The 24,126-nt window shown below is 39.4% G+C and overlaps 1 protein-coding gene across 5 annotated transcripts in view; it reads left to right on the top strand.

Moving 5' to 3' along the window:
- LOC143887635 (AFG1-like ATPase family protein) overlaps window positions 1-19,768 on the top strand; it is a 105,071-nt gene extending 85,303 nt beyond the window's left edge. For 2 of the 5 annotated variants that reach the window (XM_077391744.1, XM_077391747.1), the window contains 2 exons: window positions 7,910-8,069; window positions 9,416-9,781. In XM_077391744.1, coding sequence (XP_077247859.1) covers window positions 7,910-8,069; window positions 9,416-9,496 — 241 coding nt within the window. In that variant the 3' untranslated portion in view covers window positions 9,497-9,781. Of the gene's footprint in view, window positions 1-5,819; window positions 6,067-7,909; window positions 8,070-9,415; window positions 9,782-19,049 lie in introns of those variants that run through there. The other 3 variants (XR_013254316.1, XM_077391745.1, XM_077391746.1) reach the window with 3 other exon arrangements.
- Window positions 19,769-24,126: the final 4,358 nt, after the last annotated feature.

The following is a 24,126-nucleotide window of genomic DNA, read 5'->3' as shown; positions in this document are numbered from 1 at the left end:
CTCTGGAAGGTACTGGTGAGCTTATCAAAGAAACAAAATTCGAAATAGGATGTGCAGTGGAACGGGATCTCGTACGAGATGCAATAGGAGAATCAGAAACAATAGAGGAAGGCGGAAGAGAAGATACCTGAAAGCGGGAGAGAGGGATCATCGGCTCAGAAGATGATTGTGCGAGAGGAGGTAAAAGAGACCTATCTGTAACTTGGCGCCGCTGATACTGGCTTCTCCAACGTGGCAGAAGAAGTAGAAGCTGCAGAAGCTGGCTGCACGGAAATAGGAGATGAAGGAAGAGAAGCAGGTAGATCTGGTAAGGGAAGCGAGACCTCGGACTCGAGAGAAGGGGTGAAAGATGCTGCGCCATGTTGGAAGAATGCCTCAGACTCAAAGAACATAACATCGGCTGAGACAAACCAGCGACGCAGATGAGGGCTATAGCAACGATAGCGTTTCTGCGTATGGGAATACCCTAGAAAGACACAACGCTCAGACCGGGGATCGAGTTTGTCACGGCCAAGTCCAAGGTGATGAACAAAACAAACGCATCCAAATACACGAGGTGTCAGAGGAAACTGTTCCTTACCAGGAGATAAAATCTCGAAAGAAGAGGCTCCCTCTAAGACAGAGGAAGGAAGACGATTTGCTAAGAAACACGTCGTCAGAAGGGCATCACTCCAGTATGCCTTAGGAACACTCATTTGAAAAAGAAGTGCGACCTACTTCAAGCAAATAACGAAGTTTCCTCTTAGCAACACCATTCTGTTGAGAGGTGTACGCACATGAAGACTGATGTAGAATCCCATGTTTGGAGAGATAGGATTGAAAGCCATTAGTATCAGAAAAGTATTCTCTAGCGTTGTCAGTACGAAGACATTTAATATTGCAATTATATTGATTCTTAATTTCAGAATGAAATGTGCGAAAAGCAAAGAACACGTCAGATCGACTCTTCAGTAAATATAACCAGGTCATGCGTAAGAAGTCATCAATAAACACAATAAAATATCGAAAGCCAGTACTAGACGCGACCCTAGAGGGTCCCCATACATCAGAATGGATTAATTCAAATGGACTAGACACTCGACTAATGATCCGGGACGGAAATGACACACGACGGTGTTTCCCGAGTTCACAGGACTAGCACTGAAAACTAGAAAAAGGTCCGGGAACGAGAGAAGTCTGCTACAGCCGCTGAAGTGAAGGATGCCCCAGGCGACAATGCCACTGAAATGTATCCACAGAGCTATGTAAGACAGTAGGCGGCCGGCAGTCAAGACGATAGAGTCCATCTACCTCACGACCCGTTCCAATCGTCTTCCCAATCGAGAGATCCTGAAACAAACAGTAAGATGAGAAAAATGAGACAGAACAGTGAAGAAATTTAGTAATTTGGCTAACTGAAAGTAAACTAAATGGTGATTTTGGTACACATAAAACTGAAGATAAGGTAAGAGCAGGATGAGGGGAGATATGACCAACACCAGTGATAGGTGTAGTGGACCCATCGGCAAGGGTGATAGACTGAGAGGGAGACGAGAAAGAGCGAAAAGAATGAAGCTAAGAAGAGTTACCAGTCAGGTAGTTGGATGCGCCAGAGTCAATGATCCATGACCCTGAGCTAGATAAAAGGGTAGTGGGTGAACTACTGGCTGGGCGAAACCTGCAGAGGGAGGACGAGAACTGAGTCGCAGACGCTGGAACTCCTCATAATCGGCACGGGAGAATGTATGGGTGGAATCAGCTGGTGCAGGAACAGAAGCTGAGGGAGCGCAATCTGAAGCAGAAGCAGTAGTAGCACCCATGTGAGCCGAGCATGCCTGACGAAGCTCGAGATGCAGGGTATAGCAATGGTCAATATAATGTCCCTCGCGCTGACAGTGAGTGCAAAAAGAACGGCCACGGCCACCACCAGAACGACCACCACCACGGCCGGCACGACCATGGCCACGACCAGAGGAGGCCCCACCACGAGGCGGGCGAGTACTGCCATCATAGGTCGCGAGAGCAGAACCATCAATAGGAACAGATATCACTGGATCACCAGGAGAGCACTGTTGGACGCGGGAGTAAACCTCAGTAAGGGAAGGAATAGCACCAGAACCGATAATCTGCTGACGAAGATGCGTGTACTCTGGACCCAAACTCTCAAGGTACTGCACAACACGGATCTGATCCCTCTGACGGGCAGCCTCTGTGAGATCCGTGGTAAGCGGCATGTAAACATCAAGCTGCTGACAGAGGCCAACGAATTGGCTGTAATGGGTGGCAAGAGGAAGATCACCACGGCGGAAACGCACCCACTCAGAATAGGTAGAGTAGATCCGACTAATGTTTGTCACGCCAGAGAAAAGAAGAGTAACCTGGTCCCAGGTCCGTTTCGCAGTAGGCAGAAGCATCAATGGCCCAGAGACGTGAGGGGCCATACTCTGCCACAGAAGGGTACAAACAAGAGCATCCTCTTGTTCCCATCGATTAAAGGTGGGATCCGTCGTAGGAGGAGGATCACGACGAATGACGTGGGCTTTCCCACGGACAATAAGATAATTCTCGACGGCTGCTTTCCAAGTACCGTAGTTTGCCCCATCTAACTTAACAGTAGTGATCTATGGGAATGATCCATCCACAGAGAGAGATGATGACGAAGAAGACGCCAAAGTGGGTGTCGGACGAACACCAGGAGCCACTCCTGTGGAAGGATTGTCAAGCACCTCCTCCATAACAACAAGCAAGAACGAAACACAATCCAAACCAAGACGAATAACAGGAGATAACAGAATAGGTGGGCAAACTAAGATACACCAAGAAAGCTAGATGCGGCTCCAAGAATGACGGGCATCGACGAAGCTTGACAAGAGGGAAGTCATGGGGCACAGAGGGGAGCCACAAAGACAAACAAGAATCAAAGTAGGATAGGAGATGAAGATCTAACACATAATAACAGGGAGAAAAGAGTTGTAGGGTTTACTAAGGGATGAAAGGAAGAGGAGGAAAAATGATGTGGGTTGAAAAACTTGGGGTGGGGGGCTTAGAAAATTTTGGGGGGGTGCAAATCGTCGATCCTGGAAAATGTTTTCCAAGCTGGGAAGAAAATATTTTCCTGGAAAATGTTGGGGGTGCAAATCCTCGATCCTGGAAAAAGTTTTCCAAGATGGGAAGAAAATATTTTCTTGGAAAATTTGGGGGGAGGGGGGGCAAATCCTCGTTCTTTTCCGCCGTGGGCAAATCCTCATTCCTGGAAAAAAGTTTTCGGCCAACAAGTACTGGTTGCTGCAGGGGGCTAGAGGACCAGGGGTTATGCGCAGGAAGGAGAAGATGGATGGTGGGAGGGAGGGCCTGGTACATTCGACTCTGAGGAAACGACTCCTTCTCAAGAGGAAAAAGACAGCATGCTGGTGTGCCTCCGATGAAACTTGGCCCGGAGTTGGGTTTCGCAGCGAGAGGGGAGGGGGTGGCGGAGAAGATGGAAGCTGATAGAGAACCCTAGGGATCAGAAAACCCTAAGGCTCTGATACCATGTTAACCAAAAGTTTAGAGAGAGAAAATGAATGAATTAAGGTAATCTCCCCCTGACTCATATCTTTACACTAAAACATAAAGGAATGTACAAAGTCCTAAATGCCCTTAGGCAAGTTACATATTCCAACAACATTAATATCAAAGGCTAATTTAGATATTGCTAAATCCTAAGTGGGACCCATCTATCTAGGTATGTATCATTCCACCCGCCTTGAAATCAACCTTGTCCTCAAGGTTGGAGATTAATCGATGGTTGTTTGAGGAGAAGACCTTGCGCACGACTTTCCAAATTTCTTCTCTCTTGTCTTTTTCTTTATTCTTTCTCCCTCTTTTTCGTCCTTTCTTTGTCTTATAATTAGTCACCATCCCGTATGTCCTCATCAAGGGTTGAGGCAGCTCCATCTTCAAATCGATCGCATCGTGCCGTTCATCAAAGCACTTTTGATGTGCCTTTTTGGAATGATTGAGATGTTGATACATGGATGGCTGTGGGAGAGAATCTTTTCGACGGCGTTTGATAGGTTGAGAGGAACGGTAGACTCTTCGATGAGAACCTTTCTTTTGTGGCTTCTTCGCCTTTTCTTCTCTCTTCTTCTGTTCTCTCTTTTTCAGTTCTCTCCTTTTTCTCTTTCTTCCTTCATTTTTCATTGTGCAAGCCCTCTCGACGGTGCTCTCACTCAACTCTTCCATCAGACATGGAGGTTCTTCTGACTTCACACCAAACGATAATACTATCTCGTTGAACTTGGCCTTCATAGAAGCTAGATGACTTATGATCTCTCTTATATTCTCATCCCACTGATCCATTGCTCCTTCGATTTGCTTCGACTTGATAACAGATCGTGCCGCTCTGATACCAATTGTTACGAACCCGATTTGGTTCGTAACGTGATTTGATCTTCTTAGAGGTAAGATCGGCCTCTTGATCCACTTCGAGGGAAGGATCAATCCTCCTTTGTGTAGAGACACAATTTCTAGAATAATTTCTCCATTGATGAAATAAAAGATTACAATTTATTTATATCTCACAATCCTAAGTAACTTTCCTACATAATAGGAATCCTACATTAAGAATAGCCAATATTCTAATCAAATCCCCATCTCCTACTAAATATAGATAACTACTAAAACTATTGCCAGGAATCACATTAATATCAAAGGCTAATTTAGATATTGCTAGATATTGCTAAATCCTAAGTGGGACCCATCTATCTAGGTACGTATCAAATTCCAGCCGGAACGACCGGAATTTGGACCAGAACGGAAACTATGGTCGTTGCATTCTGGATTCCGAGCCGAAACTAGAATTGCAGTCCGTTCCGTCCGGAACGGAACGGAATTTATTACTTAGACTACCGGGAATTTATAACTTAGACTACAGCGGATGTTCTAATAATTAATATTGCTTGTAGACACATTTTATATAAGGTTTTAGAGAGTATTAATTATCATAGGTGTTGCCCATCACCACCCCCTTACCCTAGCCGTGTGGCACTTCCTTTCTCCAACTTTGTCCCCTTGCCCTGTCCATATTTCTAGTGCACTACGTTTTATACATGTTTGTCTTGCAAGAAAAAACCCGGCAACCTCTTAGTACCACTACCAATCGGGAGTTTGGTGATGTTGCTCTGAGTTTGCACCAATGTTTAAAAATGCGGATGTGACGCAGAACGCGGCTAAGAAAAATCCTTGTCGACTCGACGCGGATGCGGCCAAGAATGCGGTTGACGCGGTCATAACTCGTGAGAGTCAAAGGAGTTTTTATTGACTCCGTCGGGCAAAACGCGGAATGTGGATGTGGTGAAACGCGGAACACGGCCAAGTAAAATCCTTGTCGTGTCAACAAGTTTTTAAACACTGATTTGCACACATATACCATTGTGCCACTTAGGGCTGCAAACGAACTGAGCCGGATCACGAATATGTTCAGGTTTGGCTCATTAAAAGCTCGGCTCAGGCTCGTTCGTTTACTAAACGAGCCGAACTTGAGCGTTATATAGTTCGGCTTGGACAAACTCGTGAACTTTTAGGCTCGGTTCATAAACAAGCCGAGCCGAGCTTTAAAGCTTGGATTTTTATTTTTTTTAGATGCATGTTATTCATTATTTATCAGGTAATTTTTCTCAGGGAAATGTTATGTTCTCCTTTTTTTTACTTAGGACAGCCCCTCTAGTGTAAAAGAGTAAGTCATAAATACACTACAAGGGGCTGTCCCAATTAAGAAAAAAGCCCAAATATATCACTTCCTTTTATCACTATGATATTTGCACCTTCTTGTTTACGTGCACAGTGTTTTTCTTTTCAAGTCATTCCATTCTAGGATTAAAGGAATCAGGAATGAGATATCCGCGTTGGACCCACCCAAAAGCAAAAAAAAAAAAGCAGGGTCTCCTGACTCTCCTCCCATTCAAACGCTGGGAAATGGGGAATAGGAGACTACGGGAAAACCCAACGAAATGAGGAGAGGCCGTCTCTTCTCCACGCCCAACTCTGCATTTTCTTCTCCACGCGAACTCATGCATCTTCATTCCAAGGAATGCGTCATCTACCCAGGTATTTCCACATTTTCTATTTTTTCTTTTTTCTTTTTTAAAATTAGGGTTTGCATTTGCAGATTCTTCTTCTCGTCTCAAGCATAATCTCTTCTTTTGTGTAGATCTGAGTTAGGTAGGGTTGTATTTTTTTTCATTTTTTGTTTCAGATTTGGGGATTTTCTGTAAATCTGAGTTAGGGTTGGTTTTTTTTTTAATTTTTTGTTTAAGATTTGGGGATTTTCTGTAAATCCGAGTTAGGGTTAGTATTTTTCCCTTTTTTGTTTAGGATTTGGGTTGGTATTATTTGAAAAAACTCGGATTTTCTTCAACCAGAAACTCAAATTTTCTGTTTTTAAGGCTTTCATATGTAAAAACTCAGATTTTGTTTGATCAGCCGAGCCGAGCTGAGCTTAAGCTCGGTTCATTCCATTTAACGAGCCGAGCCGAGCCGAGCCATGTTCGAGCTTGGTTGAATATTTTGCGAGCCGAGCCGAGCCGAGCCCTATAATATTAAGCTCGTCATGAACCCGAACCGAACTCAGCCTTTGATCAAACTAAGCGAGCCGAGCCCAAACGCCCCAAAGTTCGGCTCGGCTCGTTTGCAGCCCTAGTGCCACTGCTACTACCATGTCAAAGTCCATGACTGCTGTGACTAAAACAATTGATTTCACTTAAGAGACTGAAGACCGTTTAATATGTATGTACATACCGTTGTAGTTCGAATAATATTATTGGTCACTTGTATGTACTGAACAATGTTTCCTAGGAAGTTTCTCTTTTATTATGAACAATAAGATGTAAGAGATTATAAATTTATGGAGCATTAATTATTAGAGCCCCAACTGTTAACTTCCGTTTGCTGCATCATATTGCAAGGACGCCTCAAGCCATGTCAAGGTGAGTGCCCTTGATTCACGAATTCATTCTAATATCTCAAAAACATATTCTTGTTTGAATTATTCTTGATCAAGATAAAATATGGAAAAGGAATATTCAAAAAAAAAAATGGAAAAGGGAACCTCGTTAATCTTTATTAAGACTTGGATGTATTCATTACATGTCACACTTTTACCAGGAATCAAATATAGTAGAGACTTACGAATGTTGTTGAGTTTCCAGGAAAGTATTTTTTCTAAAATCCTCTTTACAATTTCCGTGTCTTCTTGCATAATGTTCTTGAGAGAAATTAGTAGAGACTCAAGAATGTTGTTCAGTTTCCAGGAAAGTATTTTTTCTAAAATCCTCTTTACTTGAGAGAAATTACATGATGAAATGGCGTACAAACACGTACTCAACATCCCATCCTTGATATATGATCCAACAGCAGATCACTTTTTGTGAAGCTGCTTTTGGATCAAATATCAAGGGTGGTACTTCAATCGTATCACCTTTACGTGTTTGTAGGCCCTTTCATCATATAATTTCTCTATTCTTTAACCAAATCATTATGTTTTGAATTTTGGTAGAACAGTTTTACCATGTTCTTCAAGATCTGCCCCATCTCTAAATAGTTTCAGGTGAGGATAATATCATGATAACAAACCATGAGGATACCTTATTGAAGTGGTTGATGAGTGTATTTCTAGCCCTTATGTAGCATCCACAAAAGGGGCAGTCCATTTGGAATGGTGCTAGGTACTGATTAGTTGTGTCTTCCATACTATGCAGGTCATCTGATTGATGTCAGTCATCTAATTTACTCTTGAAAAAAAAAAAGTTTAATAACAAATTCCAGTAACTGTCTTTACCTCTGCTAAATAATGAAATAGAGTGTGTTGGTTCTGCTCCTTTCGGCATATTTTCATCACGGAAAAAGTGTTGATTTGCTTGAAAGGATATGTCGTCATTTTTGGCTTGATCAGGTGTGTATTGTTTTGCAGTTTCCAATTTGAAACGGAGACAGACGATGGGAAACTTCGTCGTGATGTTTTAGCATCAGGCAGCATGGGTTCTGTTGCTGCACCATCCAAAATCACATCCCTACTATCTGGACAGGAAGAGATGTTTGCCTTCCGTCGGGCTGTAAGTTCTGATTCCCAAACTTTTGTTTTATTCTCATGTTAATTGTACATGTTAAGTGTGGTTCTGATGTTATATGACGTTGATACTCCACTTCTTAAATACACAGTCAAACTCATGAAGTACAAAAGTGAGTAAAACCCTAAACTGGGACCACTAAAATTCAACCCAACATGTTTTATTTAAGTTTGATTGTAATGTTTTTCTCATGGTTTTAAATGTCAACCAAAACCAAAGCTAAACAACCTACATGTTTCTGTTTCCATCCCCACTGAAATGAAACCTCTCGGTTAAAATGTGTAGATTGCGGTAACATTTCGCCCATGTTGACTGAAACGCTACCATTTAATATGTAAATTATAGAACGAAGCATCCTGTTATTGGAAGGGGGACGGCTTTGAATTTGATATCGGATTTTTGGTTTTGGAGTTTGACTCTGCTGAGTCAATGAAATATGTGCCGATTGCTTTATAGTTCAGCCATGGCAAACATCTGTGGTTTTTATGAAATCAAAATTTGACTCAATACGTATGGTGGCTGACCAAACCTAGTCCGCTCATCCGATTTCTGAGTTGATGAGCAAGTTTTTATTTTATTTTTATTTTTTTTGGAAAGATATGAACTAGTTTTTAAGTCTGCATCTATCGCCTAAGAGTGGTTAATCTTAATGCATGCCATGTTACTTGTGTATAAGGAAAGTTTTTCCATATTTGATTATGGTTTACTATTCAAAATTCCTAGTAAAAGACCTTCCCACGGTTCTTGAAGATTGGATTAATCTCATTATATGACCATCCTAGAATTGGCAGAGAAGTGAGAATTTTATATAGTGGCCTGTGTTCTTCCCGTGCACCAAATCATCCTATATGTTATTCTATTTTCTTAATTTGAGTACAAAATGTGGATTATTTTTAAGTTGATAGTATTCTTGAGTGTCCGGCAATATTTATAAAATCTGAGTCAGCACTAGTACTAGAGCTTGGCTGAACCAAGTCAACTTGGAAGTATTCTGATTTTAAATTGTGAAAATCTCAGCTTATCTATTATGGCTTTCAGTTTTTACGTGTATTTTGGAGCTGTATTCATTACAGGGTAGCTCTGCCAGTTGAACTGAACACTCGTTTTGTTCCTTTTATCTTAAACCTATACTGAATTGCAAAATGAAAGTCATGTGGATTTATTAGTCATTTTCCCTAGATGAGTGTCAAGACCTTGGCATTCGTGCTTAACGTCAAGCTTATCTCGTTAATCTAACAATGTGAGAAGGAACATAATAGAACTTTATCATGTTATGAGTTGAAGTTCTGATTGCTAAAACTCTGTTTGACAAGGAGCCAAATTTTTTGCAGGTATCTCGATTGGTTGAAATGCAGACACCCTTGTACTTGGAAGGAGTCCGAGGTCGTTGCGATTATGGGTTGGATGTCTAATTGTCCAGGCGGTAATGGAGCCAAAGATCGTAGTTCTCGAACGAGTAATCGGTTGACATTCATAAAAAGTATCTAATGAATTATGAGTTCAATAGATCCTGTTTAGCAGAAAGACGGATCTTCCTTGCTCATTATCAGACAATCACTTATTCACAAACCGAAAATTTCCATGGGTTCTGTATCATTGAGCTTGCGGCTCTCATATCCAATTGGGTGACTTTATTGAACATTTAATGAACATTAGGTACATTTTTTAACGTATAATTAATTAAATTTGATTCTCTACCCTGTATTAGTTGTTAAATGTGCTCTCATGAGAATATGAAGTGTAATATTGTTGGATGCTAAGTTGGCTGTTTGGATGTTTGAACTGATCGTCAGTTTCTGTGCTTAACATGCTTTCGGGATGTTAGAGAACTCAGTGTTGGATACCAAGTTCACTCTTCTCTCCTTTTGCTCTTCCACTGGGCTTTTCATCGTGTTTTATAGGAACCCGAGGGAGTTAGTCTAATAATTATATAGAAAGGATGCTAAACTGAAGAGCTCCGATGCTAAAAACAGCTACAAGGGCACCCCAGCTGGACCATCTTACCAAAGTGACTTTGTAATGGCACAGAAAATTTTTAAAATTAAATAAATAATTAATGCAATTTTGACGTATGGTCCAATTGGAGCGCCCTTTCAATGGAAGGCTAGCCATTGTCCCATATATCCCATTGCCTGCGCCCTCAGGAAACCAATCCTTGTGGCTACACGAAGAGCAAATTAATAAGCCGAGCAACTTAAATTCGAAGCGACAACAGATATGGATATAGTTTTCACTCTGTTATATGATCAGTCCAGACTCTCACTTTGGTATGAAACCTAACCTAATTTCTATTTTATGTTTGTAACTTCATAATTTCAAGGAATTTACCCCTAGGCCTAGTGGGAAGTAAATCATCCCACTAGACCGGCCTGCTCAAATTGTCAAGGAAGACCAGTGCAGAGGGAGAAATAACTCAAATTAACAAGCAAGCTTTCTAGTTGAGAGAATCAGCATAGTTGAAATTGTGAAGCTTGTTTTTTCTTTCCGTGGTTAGAAAACAAGCAGTTGAGAAACGTCTCTGCATTACTAACATCAATCTCTTGTTAAGAGCTCTTGATCATTTTTGTGCAGTTTGATTCTTAAATTTGCCTTGAGTGCGCCAAACTACTTTGAAAAAAATAAAAAATAAAGAAAAAATAAAAAAAACTAGGCTGCCAAACCACTTAACTAAGTTTATTAAATAAATGTGGGCTATCCACCAACTATATAAACTAATTTCGTCTTATAAATATGGGTTTTTCTATGATAAATAGTTGTCTCCAAGTGGAGATGAGGGTGAAGTTACAAAAAATCAAGAAACAAAAAACAGGAAACTAGTGTCCAGCGGCAAGAAAATCAGGAAACAAAAAACTATACTCAAAATCTGATCGGTTATTTCCTGATTTGTAGCCACTTCTACCACTTGGAGATGCTAGTTTCTTTTATTTTGTTTCCTGATTTTTAGTCACTTCACCTGCCCAACCCCTCTCTCACCTCTTGGAGACACCAGTTTATATGAAAAAAAATTCCTGGTAGCCAAACGTGCCCTCGGTGTAAAACAAATTTTATGCCCATTTTAAGGTAGAAAATGGGCGTAAAATTTTTTTTATGCCCCCTTTACGTTGAAAGTAGTGGAGCCTTGGTGCCTATCACTCAACTGGGGATTTTTACATGCACATTAGCAACTCAATGATCAATCACATTCGAAATTCAGTTTGATGTCCCACTCTTAACTATCTAACCAGTAAAATAGGTCTTTCTCTATGTAAGGGGCACGTTTGGCTACGATGAATTTTTTTTTTTTTTTCCTAGAATATTAGCTTACCCAAAGGTGAGGAAGGCTGGGCGAGGGATAGATACCAGAGAGGCAGAGTAAGAAGAGGGTAAGAAAAGTCTAAAAAACATGGAAACAAAAAACTTCCTAAAGTATGATCAACTTTTTCCTTATTTTTTAGCCACTTCTCATTGTCTACTCATTGGTGCCCACTCATGTCTCCTCCTCCCAAATGCACACCCCCTTATGACTTGGAGAAACTAATTTATCATAAATAAAAAATTTATGGTCGCCAGACATTGCTTTAGAGCAGGTTTGGTATGAATCCATGAGCATTATATTCCCATAATGCTACCTAAGGACAAACCTGTGTCAATGTAATAAAGCACATAACATATTCCTTAATTGTACCTATTAACTATCATGGAATTAGTTAATTTGCTTTTATTGTTTTGGGTAGGTTAATTTGCTTCTATGCATAATTTACTTTTATGCATTGCACCGTGACTTGCTTTTAGGGTATATAGTCTAACATAGACAAGGGATCCGAAAAGTTTTTGTTTATATAAGATTTAGGCCTTTCCGACGCACCCAAAATCCCTTATCTGATTGGACTTTGTCTGATCCCCCACTAACAAATATACATTTATGTAGTTATGGTCATAATTTTCAGTGTCTGTGTAGTATATTGTCTAATGGGGCCGCCCATTGTTGACTTTTCCTTTGTGTGAAAAGGAGAAATTCTTATTATAATTCAAAATTATATTATATACCTAATGTAGACACTCAATTTTGTCAAAGTGGTACTAATGATAGGTGTCGCGAGGAAGAACCTTACGACGAGTCTCATATCACCAGTTCGGTTTCTCTCAATCTCTCTTTTAGGGTATTTGCAAAAAGAAAATGATTTCTGAAAAGCCGTTTTATCCCGGAAATACAACCGGAAAGCCAGTTTTTACACAGCACCCGCCTTTTACGACATAAACCGATAAGCCTGTTTTCACACGGCATTTCAATCGGTAAGTTAACTTTGAGTCAAAAACTTTCATTTTTTGCCCAAAGGACACTTCATTTCTCGAAATCAAGCGATATTAGATTCATTGGAAACTCCCCAGAATGAGGAATCCAATGCATCTGACCGCATGTGATTCGAAATTCAATCGGAAAAGTTACGAACCTTCAAAACTCACCGATAAAAGACAAAAAATCATATTTTACGAGACGGGCAAGAGACGAACTTTTGCGCTTGCCGAAATATGATATCACCCAGATGACATCATCTGGGTGATCCCAAATTTCGCAGGGGACGAAATTCAATTTCTCCCCCTACGAAATTTGGCCGAAATTACCACTTTTACCCCCCCGCAAAAAAAAAAAAAAAACTATAATTAGGGGGTAAGAGAAGGTTAAGGTGAAAAATCTCTCTCTCTCTCTCTTTCCTCCTCCTTCTGTTGAGAAAACCCCTGATTTTATTCCCCCTCTGGCATTTCTAGCACAAACCCTAGTTTCTTTGTTTCTAGAAGAGAGAAAGTTGAGAAACTCTAGGTAGCTCACACTGGGCGTCGACATTTTGCTGAAATTCCGAAGGTTCGGAGCGACATCTCTCAAATAGCGTTGTTATTCTGTCAAATTTCACAGAACTACGAGCTATTTTCGATAATACCACCGTTGTTCTACTGAAATTTTGACAAACTCGAAGCCCTTTTATCAGACCAGCTCCATTATGCTGCCGACTTTCCGACAAACTCGGAGCCTCTTTGTCTACAAAGCGCAGTTACACTGCCGAATTTCGAAGGACGCAAGGCCCTATTATCTAAATAGCACCGTTGTTCTGCCGAAATCTCAGCAAAACCCAAAGCCCCCTTATCAATACGGCACCGTTATGCCGCCGAAATTTCGACAACTTCGGAGCCCTCTCTTCAGAATAGTGTAGTTATGCTGCCAAATTCTCCACCGATTTCTGTAAAATTACATTAATTTTACAGCTTTATGTAATTTTCTTTACAAAGTAAGGTATGAGGTGGTGACATTGTAAGATCCCCAGCTCTCATTACCCAGGTTTTATAATATAAACCCCTGTACCTTTCTTTTACTTTCCGCACTGTCTTTTCCGTTAGATTTAAGTCAACCTGATTGTGATCAACTACGAGATCTTTTGGGACTTATATAACATCATATGATCTCAATCAGGATGACTACTGCTTATTTTCGGTCTTTTGTAAGGAATTAAGTATAATCTAAATAAAGGATAAAAAGATAAGTTATCCTGTTTAAATTATTCGAAAAATGCCAAATCAAGTCAACAGACAGTATTAATCCGGACAAGAGGGGTGCCTAACTGTTAGATTGGTTGTAAAACCCCGAGCAAAATCGTTACACGTTGAGGAAGAATAAACCGTGTAGAACAAAAATTTTGCTCTAACCCAGGATTCCTAAGGCCTAATTGATTTAATGTGATTTAATAAACATAAATATAAATACCTTATTTTGCTGATGAGAAAAAATAACGTCTGCGTGATCTACTCCTCAAAAATTCGCCAACGATCTAATCGATGCGAAACCACAAGTTGAACCGATAGATTCCTTTCTTTGCACAAAGGATCTTGTAAACAACTCTTTGTTTACTTTATAACCTGATCTAAATCAGATTACAATATAGGAATATGTATTTAGATAAATGGAGCTTTGTTGGATGTTTGTCTTTGACTTAGAAAAGACAAAACTAGTTGATGGAATTGAAGAAAAAAACTTTGTGATGTCTCCATCAATTTCCAACACATGGAATTATGGAAGAGCTCTTGCAAACTCAATTCCTTTGTCTTGTATTTATAGAATTCTCAATTTTCATATACACAACCCAAAGCTTCTAGAGAAATCTCACAAAACATGGAAACTAGCCACAATTAGAAGCTCCAATTTGGTAACAACTTAGTTGGCCTTTTCAAAATAGAAACCAAAAAATGTGGGAGTGTTTTTAGAAATTCTTGGACTTTTAGAAATTCCTAAATTGAGTTATTTCCAAATAAAAAATGTGGCCGCTTTATTGGATAAAAACAATCCCAAAAATATCTCACATTTTTTCCTTTTTCAACATTCCCACTATAAGCCTGTTGGTCAAATTTAGACCTCATTTTGGACAAGTAAAGAGCCGAATTAGAAAACATCATAAACTACAAAGTTGTAGATATTTCAAAATCCTTCGAAACGAGTACTTATACATTAATTGTTAACCAGAGATGCGTAAGTTATGACTGTTTTAGTAAAACCAGTCTATAAGCTAAACTTACAATTATTTATTTAATTCTTTTAATTAAATAAACATATTTCCTCCCATCCAATGGGATAAAAAGTTCCATCCATATTTTTTTATAATTTCCAAAATACCCTAATGGTTTATACTTAACCATTTTGGTATTCCCAATGTATCCATAGTGCATATACACTATATACATTGTATATATCCTTTCAATGCATTCAATGCCACGGAATTAGTTCGTGTAAGCAACCAAATAAATGCGGGACCCTTATTTAATAGATAATAATAGGTCAATCGAGTACTGAGTGGGATCGTAGTAGGGATTCAACGGTAGATCTTGCAGAACCCACAAGTGGGCCCCACTGCGATTATTCCTCTGTAGCCAATGCTACAATCGCATTGAGTCAGTAGCCTCCATCGAGACGTAACCCTGAAGATAACCGTCAAATCATCATACCATTAATCACATCAAATATGCAAGTCCTTTCTCCAAGTCCACATCTACTGAATTGAGCCCTACGGTGGGTGGACATCCACTACCCCCTGGGCTCACTCACGGTATACATTTCAATCAAGCAGTGTTGGCCCGCAAATACATTTGCTGAAAATATTTTAAAACTTATTTTGTGAAATCTTTTTGATAAACATTTTATCAAATCCACCTGGCCAGGTATTTTTCAAGGCTTACTGCTCTGACCAAAACCGTAGATGTTATCCTATTAAATAGGTGGAGAATTTTATGTCGGGTATCGATCACTATTGACCTCAAAGGTTTATCCAACACTCCAGTACTACCCTCTAGTGACTCCAAGAGAATCACGGTTAGATAGACCAAGAATGAGAGACTCGCCAATAGACCAATATGACCTATCAGGTCAAAGGACATGTAAAGGGTCCTGTCTGGTAGAATAGCTCAACTATCTCCTGTCCACAAGCTATTCTAATGTTATCCCGTTCAGTACGCAATCTCATTGTCATACCCATTCTATCTTGCTTAGGGTCCATTACCCGAGTGATTGAGAAGTCACTCCATATCTCGTGCCTGTTGGCAAGATAGATGCTAGTTGTATACAGAAAGAGGTGTCCAACCTCAACGCCAACTATGAACTATTAAGGTCTACAAAGAACCAGAATCCCATATCTCCATGTTCCCTAGGATCTGTGAATCTATGAGCATGGGTTTCCTACTATGCTACCTAAGGACAAATACGTGTCAATAACAAGCAGAATGTCACACATATTTAACTTATAGTTACCCATTAATTGTCATGAAAAGAAACTTTTATTGATTAACATGCGAAATATACTGGATTTTAGGGCACCTACTTGTCAATCTCCTGCTTGCCCTCAAAGTCAGTTTTGCATATATCTTAGACCAATCCCCTCATCATGCCGGTCAAACACCTTTTGACTATGGGATTTGGTAAAAGGGTCTGCCACGTTATCCGCTGAGGCAACCTTTGCAATAGCCACATCCCCTCTATCAATGATCTCCCGTATCACATGATACTTTCGAAGTACATGCTTGGACTTCTGATGAGACATCGGTTCCTTTGCTTGAGCAATCGCTTCGCTGTTATCACAGTACAGCGTAATGGGTCTCTCAACAGAGGGTACGACTCAAAGGTAGTCCAGAAACTTTTGCAGCCATACCGCCTCTTTCGCTGCTTCACTCGCAGCGATGTACTTATCCTCAGTTGTGGAATCTGTCATACTGTCTTGCTTGTAACTTCTCCATGACACTACCCCATTTGCTAAGGTGAACACAAAACCAAATGATGATTTCATGTCATCAACGTCAGACTGAAAGTCTGCGTCTGTAAAACCAGAAACGACCAACTCGTCTACACCGTAAACTAAATAATAATGTTTAGTTCTCCTAAGATACTTAAAAATGTGTTTAATTGTTGTCCAATGGTCTAATCCTAGGTCCGACTGATATTTGCTAACCACACTTACAGAGTGACAGATATTTGGCCTTGTACATAACATAGCATACATAAGACTTCCCACAGCCGAAGCGTAGGGAATGTTGTTCATAACCTGCTTATCCTCAGGTGTCTTGGGAGACATCTTCCTGGATAATCTGATTCTATGCCTGAAAAGAACTAATCCCTTCTTGGAATCGGCCATGTTGTATCTTGCCAATATTTTATCTATGTAAGTTTCTTGTGACAGCCCAAGCTTCCTATTCTTACGGTCCCTAAACAATTTAAGTCCTAGCTTCTCCAGATCTTTCATAGCATACGTGCTTGAAAGCCACAACTTTGTACTTGATAGCATTCCTACATCATTCCCAATTAGTAGAATGCCATCTACATAAAGAACCAAGAATGTAACCGTGCTCCCACTGACCTTCTTGTAAACAAAAGCCCCTTCTACTTTTTGACAGAAGCCAAACTCTTTAACTGCTTGATCTAAACGAAGGTTCTAACTACATGAAGCTTGCTTCAATCCATAAATGGATCTCTGCAACTTGCACACCTTTTGATTACCCTCTTCAGGAGCCTCAAAACCCTCCGGCTGGACCATATAAACATCTTCCTGAATGTTTTCATTCAAGAAGGCGGTTTTGACGTCCATCTGCCAGATTTCGTAATCATAATGTACAGAGATAGCTAGTAAAATCCTAATGGACTTTAGCATGGCTACTGATGAGAAGGTTTCCTCATAGTCAATACCAGCCTCTTGACTATATCCCTTCACCACTAGCCTAGCCTTATAGGTCTCCACCTTTCCATCAGGGCCCTTCTTCCTCTTGAATATCCATTTACATTCAATGGGTTTAATACCCTTAGGTGGATCAATGAGAGTCCAGACCTTATTGGAATACATAGAGTCCATTTCGGATTTCATATCGTCCATACATTTTCCCGCATCGATGTCTAACATCGCCTCTTTGTAGTTAAGGGGATCTGTATCTTCTGTATTTACTTCACCCAAGTAGACAAGTCTATCGGGTTGTCTGACCTCCCCACTACTACGTCGGAATATTGGAATAGGTTTAGTGGGTACTTGCTCAATTTCCTTGCATCTCTCTATTGGATTTTCAGGTTGCTCTTCTAAGGCAATTCGATCCTTTCCGCTCGCATCTTGAATGAACTCTTCTTCTTAGAATGGGGCATTGCGGCTCACAAAATAGTTTTGGTCACCAAGCATGGTTTTAAATTTCGAATTTCAGTGGAGACTGAAACCGAAATTTTCCGAAATTCCGAATTTCGGCCATTACCAGATTTCGGCCGAAATTTCAAAATTTCGATCTGAAATTTTGGTTGATTGTAATTTTTTTTAAATATGTTACAAAATTTCGTCCGAAATTTTGAAATGCATTAAATATTATTTTTTAATTAATATCAAATTTCGACCGAAATTTCGGTTTTCCAAAGGTCCGAAACGGTTACCGAAACCGAAATTTTAAACCATGTCACCAAGGTTATAAAACATGTAACCCTTTGTTTCCTTAGGATATCCAATAAAAAGACACCTATTGGTTCGTGCCTCCAACTTTTCAACACCTATCTTTTTAACATGGGCAGGACAACCCCGTATCCTCATATGATTCAATGCAGGTTTTCTGCCCGCCATCTCATATGGAGTCCTTGTTACTGATTTAGTTGATACTCGATTAAGGATGTAGAGCACCGTTTCTAGGGCACATCCCCATAGAAACAAAGGTGCTTGTGCAAAGCTCATCATAGATCGAACCATGTCTAACAGTGTTCGATTTATCCTCTCTGACTCACCGTTCAACTCTGGTGTTGCATGTGGATTCCATTGAGAAACTATTGCATTTTCTTTTAAGTAGTTATTAAACTCATCCGAGAGGAACTCTCCTCCCCTATCGGAGCGAAGTGTCTTAATCTTCTTGTTTAGCTGGTTTTCTACTTCTTTTTTGAACTCTTTGAACTTTTCAAAGGTCTCAAACTTAGTCGCATTAAGTACAGGTAGTTGTACCTTGAATGGTCATCCGTGAAAGTCACAAAGTAGACAAACCCTCCTTTCGCAGGATGAGAAAGAGGACCACATACATCCGTATGTATCAATTCCAATACACTTTCGCTTCTTCCACTCTTGCCCTTGAAGGGAATTTTAGTCATTTTGCTTTGGAGACATGGCTCACAATTTAGAAAGGGTTCCACTTGGATTGAATCCAATGGACCATCTTTCACTAACCATGTGATCCGCTCTAGGCCAATATGACCTAATCAAAGATGCCGAAGATGTGTTGGAATTACCGTGTCCCTTGCCCTTTTGAGGTTTGGAACATCAATACTCGGAATATTCTCAACATTGCTCACATTCCCTATGGCGTTTATTAAATATAGGCCGTGACTCATTGTACCTTCCACAATTAAGGAATTTTCCTTATTAATAAAAACAGAAATTTTATTAAAACTAGTAGAATGTCCATCATCAAATAATTTTGAAACTGAAATTAAATTTCTTCTTATTGAAGGTACATAGAGACAATCCTTCAATATTAGATAACCGCCTGAGAATGTCAAAACGTAATCTCCTACAGCTTGGATGATGTTTCGGCAAGTAACAGTATGGTGTGATGTTGTAACAGTATGGTGTGTTCCACTAAAATTCAGGTTTAAAGTTAACGAGATAACGAATTACTGGCGGCTGTTGAATCCCTAGCAAGATGGTGATAGAAATATTTATTAGTCTATGTACTAGAAAGAGAAAATAGAGAGGAAATCGGAACATTGTTCATCGGAATTTGTACACAAGAAATGAGGATGGGAGAAGGAAACTCTCTCTGAGAAAATGGGAAGGTCCTACCTAGTATGGCAGTTATTTTTCATGGTTCTCTTTTAGGTTTACTATGATGGTGGATCTGTAAATGGCTAATTGTTTCTTGAAATTTTCTTCCAATGGTCCTATTTAATGACTTCCAAAAGTTGCAGAAAAATGCTCAATGTCCCTTAAATACAGCTGTTGCATCTTAGTTTTCTTAACCATGTATTATCTATAAGTTTCTCTTTCATAAAACAATGCATACACGAGGTTTCCCACTGGATCGTATAATCTCTTGTCAAGTATATGGATGATCTTCTCTTCCCGCCTCTTTGGAAGAGAGACGTGCACTTGAATGCTAATTGGGGTATCATCACAACATTGAATATATGATTGGGTTATCATAAGCTTGAAATTTGAAGAGATTGGTAGCATTGAATATATGGGAAATGTCATATCGTTGTGGTAACTCTCAACATTTTATGAAGTTTTGTTGATCCGCTATACAATTTTGCACAGACCAATAATTTTTTTGCATATGCCTACCACATATTTTCAATTGACGATACACCATAATGAGATCTCTTTTCGTGAAAACTTGTGATTTTCGATGTTGATAAGCCACCTCACAACCTCTGGATACTTATTATTGTTTGGGCAAGTGTTAAGTTGCATTAAGTCTTCTTATCTCTAATGATACACCAGAATGTCTCCAACAAGGTTTTAAATTTTGACCAAAATTTCGGATTTCGGTCAACACCGAAACCGAAATGTTCCGAAACTGAAATCCCTTAACGTAAGAAATTTCGGAACTTCAATCAATTTCGGTCGAAATTTCAATAAAATATTATTTTTTATTTCGTTACATAATTTCAGCGGAAATTTTGGTAGCTGAACTGAAATTTAAAACCTTGGTCGCCAATGCCTCTATTCACTCCCTCCATTTGAATGTATAACCTATGGATGGTAGGAACTTAAACCCTAAATCTTGGTTCCTATCTTCTTCCACAATGTCCTCCATGAGATTTGAGCATCATGGGAAGTATATATTTTGGTTCTTTTTGTACGGTAGGAAAATTATCATCTTCGAAAACTAATATTAACCACAACTCATATAAGATTTGAAGAATGTACGAAGCAAACTAATCTACAACTGGCCGATATATTTTTTTGGAGTGACCCTTGGAACCTTGGCAAAAATGTGTACACATGCTAAAAGGCAAACCATTTGATTTGACTAAAATTAAGTTTATTTTTGAGAATTAAAGTAATTGAAATTTCATGATCGGAGTATAGAATGACTCGCATGGTGCCTCGAGTATACCTTAAAGATTGAATAAGGGCATAGAGCTTCATGTTTCATATATTGACAACATGTTTTTTTAACTTCTCACCAAGGAAAGCAATTGAACATCCCTCCTAACTTAGGACTACTCAAATGCCCATATGTATACGGCATCACACTCAACTTCAAACACCTTTTTAAGATTTGGAAAGAAAAGAAAGAGTGAAGTCAATTATCTTCTCCTTGATGAGCTTGAACCTCTTCTCAATTGTTGTAGTCTACTTGAAAATGCCATACTTCATGAAATCGGTGATGGGATCCATCACATTGTTGAATTCATGATGGTGCGACATAGAAGGTTGAAAGATGATAAAAAAAATTTGCTTAGGTTAATAGTCAACTTAGGTCAATCTAGAGTACCTTTTATTTTTCATCCACCATAATTTCTCAAAAGATGCAATTTGTCAAAAAAAAAAGAGGTTATCAACAAGAGAAGAACAGTTATTTAAAATGGAACTACAAATTTTCTTGTGGTTGTATATTTACCATACACGGGTTTGACACCTTTGCTTGCTCTTGAGGTATATGACTGGAAATCAAAATATCATCAAAGTAGACAACAATTGACCTATCAAGGACTGAATGAGGTACTTGATATGAAGGTAATATGGGTGTCAAAGAGCCTGAATGTTGAAAGTGGTTGTTGTAGGCCTTGAATAACAGCGCGTTCGTAGATCTTTGCTAATAACAGCGTGTTTAGCACTAGCAAAATCATATGGACAAGTGATCCTACCATCATTCCAAAGAGTTAATAGATTCAAGAGCGATTTTGGAAGACCATTTGAAGGCTAGATCGCCAATTATCTAATTTCTTTTGGCTTCTAATCTCCGCTAAAATATGCATATAATGACCATACAGTGAAAAGTTCGCTCATCCCTCCCTCTCTCCACATTAAGGGGGCAATCGTCGTGAAGAGTGATTATCCCTTCAAACATATCTTAAATTTAAAAATAAGAGAAAACAGTTCCGGCACTCGAGCTCAGATAGCTTATCTGCGCTAGAGGGAAACAAGGATGCGCCCACATTTTTTGGGGGATCCTAAGCATTCATTTGAAAGGCCCCATCATGGATGGGGTGTGTACCAAAAATCAGCTCCATTAGATTATCTTAGGGTGTCCATTTGGGGGGAGATGGACAGATACTGTTTGTCCACAAATCTGCCCATTTTTTTCAGCCCACAAATGGAAGGGTTAGGATGATCCAATGGATCTGATGTTTGGTACACCCCATCAATGATGGGGCCTTTCAAGTGAATGCTTAGGATCACCCAAAAAAAGTGGGCCCACCATGTTTGCTACACTTGAGCACAAATAAGCTTATCTGTGCTCGAGCACAGGAATTGTTTTCTCTAATAATAAATATGGGAATATTAAAAAGTAAAAGAAAAAAATGAGAGAAATTTTGATTTTACATTGTCTTTTTATTTTTCTTTCTCAATGAGCGTTTTCATTCGCCAGATCCCCCCATTGATCAAAATCAGTAGCAGCTGTGTCAGCTTAAATGGTGAATAAGGAACAAAATTAAGAAGCAAAATAATAATAATTGAAGAATCCCTTTTTAGTTTGAGAAGTAGGATGGTGCAGAATGATTGAAAAAAAAATCATGGAAAATGAGTTTTGTCGAGTTTGGCATACCTCCTTTTCATGGAAATTGCAACCCTGCTAAACCCAAAACCTTACCTGATTATGATTAATCCTTTATGGCTCAAACACCATGAATTTTGTAATCCAGTGTTCGAATAATCCATGCATTCTTTTTATGACAACATCCACAGTACAGTGAAATGCGACAATTACCATGGATCTCTACAACTATATATTCCAAACCTTTCATATAAAGGCCCACACATTTCTGTTCAAGAGATGGTCGATGGATGTGAAAAAAGAAAAGACAAATCTCCTCTCCTCTAATGCCCATGTATCTATCACGCCCCAAACCCCACCCTGGGCGTAAGACATGACAGCGCCGTACACCTGCAAGACGAATCCCACAAATGTGCAAGGTTACAAAGCAATAACAAGATAACCTGGCAATTCATAACTAAAATATCAAAATTCAATTAATGTGGACCCATCAGAGTCAAATCAAATCTCATCTTTCCCCAAAGAGTTAAAGCGGAAATAAACAATATGGTCTTTACATCTTATTCAAAGTACTCACTTCCTAATGAACAGAAAACAAATACACTAAATTAGTCTTCTAAGCCAAAATCCAAATCCCAGCTAAGCGTCCTATTCCTCGTTAACCTCACGAGGGCCAAGACCTAAAAAATGTTAAATAACCACAGTCAGCTGAAAAGCTCAGTACATAATAAAGCACTACTCTAAGTACAGTCTAACATGACATGATTCAATAAGGTCAGATAGTCAAAGTCAAAGCTGAGTTCAAAGGTCTTAGCTGATTCATTAGGCATAAACAGTTATAAGTGCATGTCAAATATGGTTCTAAATTGAAGGTGCAATAAAGCAAATTCAAAGTCTACGTTCAGATCAACGTCGGAGATTTCAGAGTTCATGTACAGAGGGTTCAGAGTTCAAATACACTTCAGAGTCATCGGCATGGTTCAGAAGACATGTTATTGCTTATACACCGATAGTCCACAGTGTTCGGAATCAGTTCCTGAAGTTCAGATACAAGTCGACAGGGCCAGCGTTTTATCCCACTGACGGGCCAGAAGTTCCAGTGTACTACCCCCACGGTGGGTCCAGAGTTGCCAAATGTTTGACCCCCATATAGCAGGGTCCAGAAATCATCCAAACCTCCACAGAAGTGTTCAAAAGTGTCCACGGTTCATATTCAAATGGTTCAAAATATTCAAAGTTCAAACTGATAGTTCACAGGTTCAGAGTTCAGAATAGATGTTCATAACAATATTTCAGAACAGTTATTTCAAAGGTTCAGAAGAGTAACAGTGGGTGAAACAAAATAGCATGATGGACTCAAAGCTAATTCAGATGTTCAAAGTATCAATACAGGTTTCTAAAGTCAATACTGATTCAAAGTAGAAAGGGTTTATAAATACCCAAAGTAGTATGTTATTACGTACCTAAATATCGTTCGTTCTTCCCTTAAATCTGCTTATGTTTCAATGTTCCGATCTGAACAGGGCATAGACAAGAAATAAGGGTTCCAGAAGGTAATCCCAAAACCAAAAATCTAATATTCAATGTTCACATAGATTTTCAAAATTTCCAGAGTTCTTTCTAGTGCTTTTAGAATTACTATCATCATGGAGTCTTCAAACAATTCTGAATCTATTTTTATCATAAAGTACGTCTTCTGCCGAGTCCATAGAGTACAAAAGCATAGAAACGGATAAGAGATGAAGAAGTTATGATTTTTCAAAGTTTAACACATTTTTAGGGTTCGGAAGTCCAAAGGTTTCTTCGGAAGTCCGAAGGCCTCGGACCGATTCTACTGGCCTCTCTTCAGAAGTCCGAAGGT

Source organism: Tasmannia lanceolata, unplaced genomic scaffold (genome assembly GCF_043159265.1).
Source record: "Tasmannia lanceolata isolate RefF3 unplaced genomic scaffold, GAP_Taslan_0.1 ptg000012l, whole genome shotgun sequence".
Lineage (NCBI taxonomy): Eukaryota > Viridiplantae > Streptophyta > Magnoliopsida > Canellales > Winteraceae > Tasmannia > Tasmannia lanceolata.
Note: the sequence above shows the minus strand (reverse complement) of the source record. Positions and strands in the feature narration are given on the sequence as shown.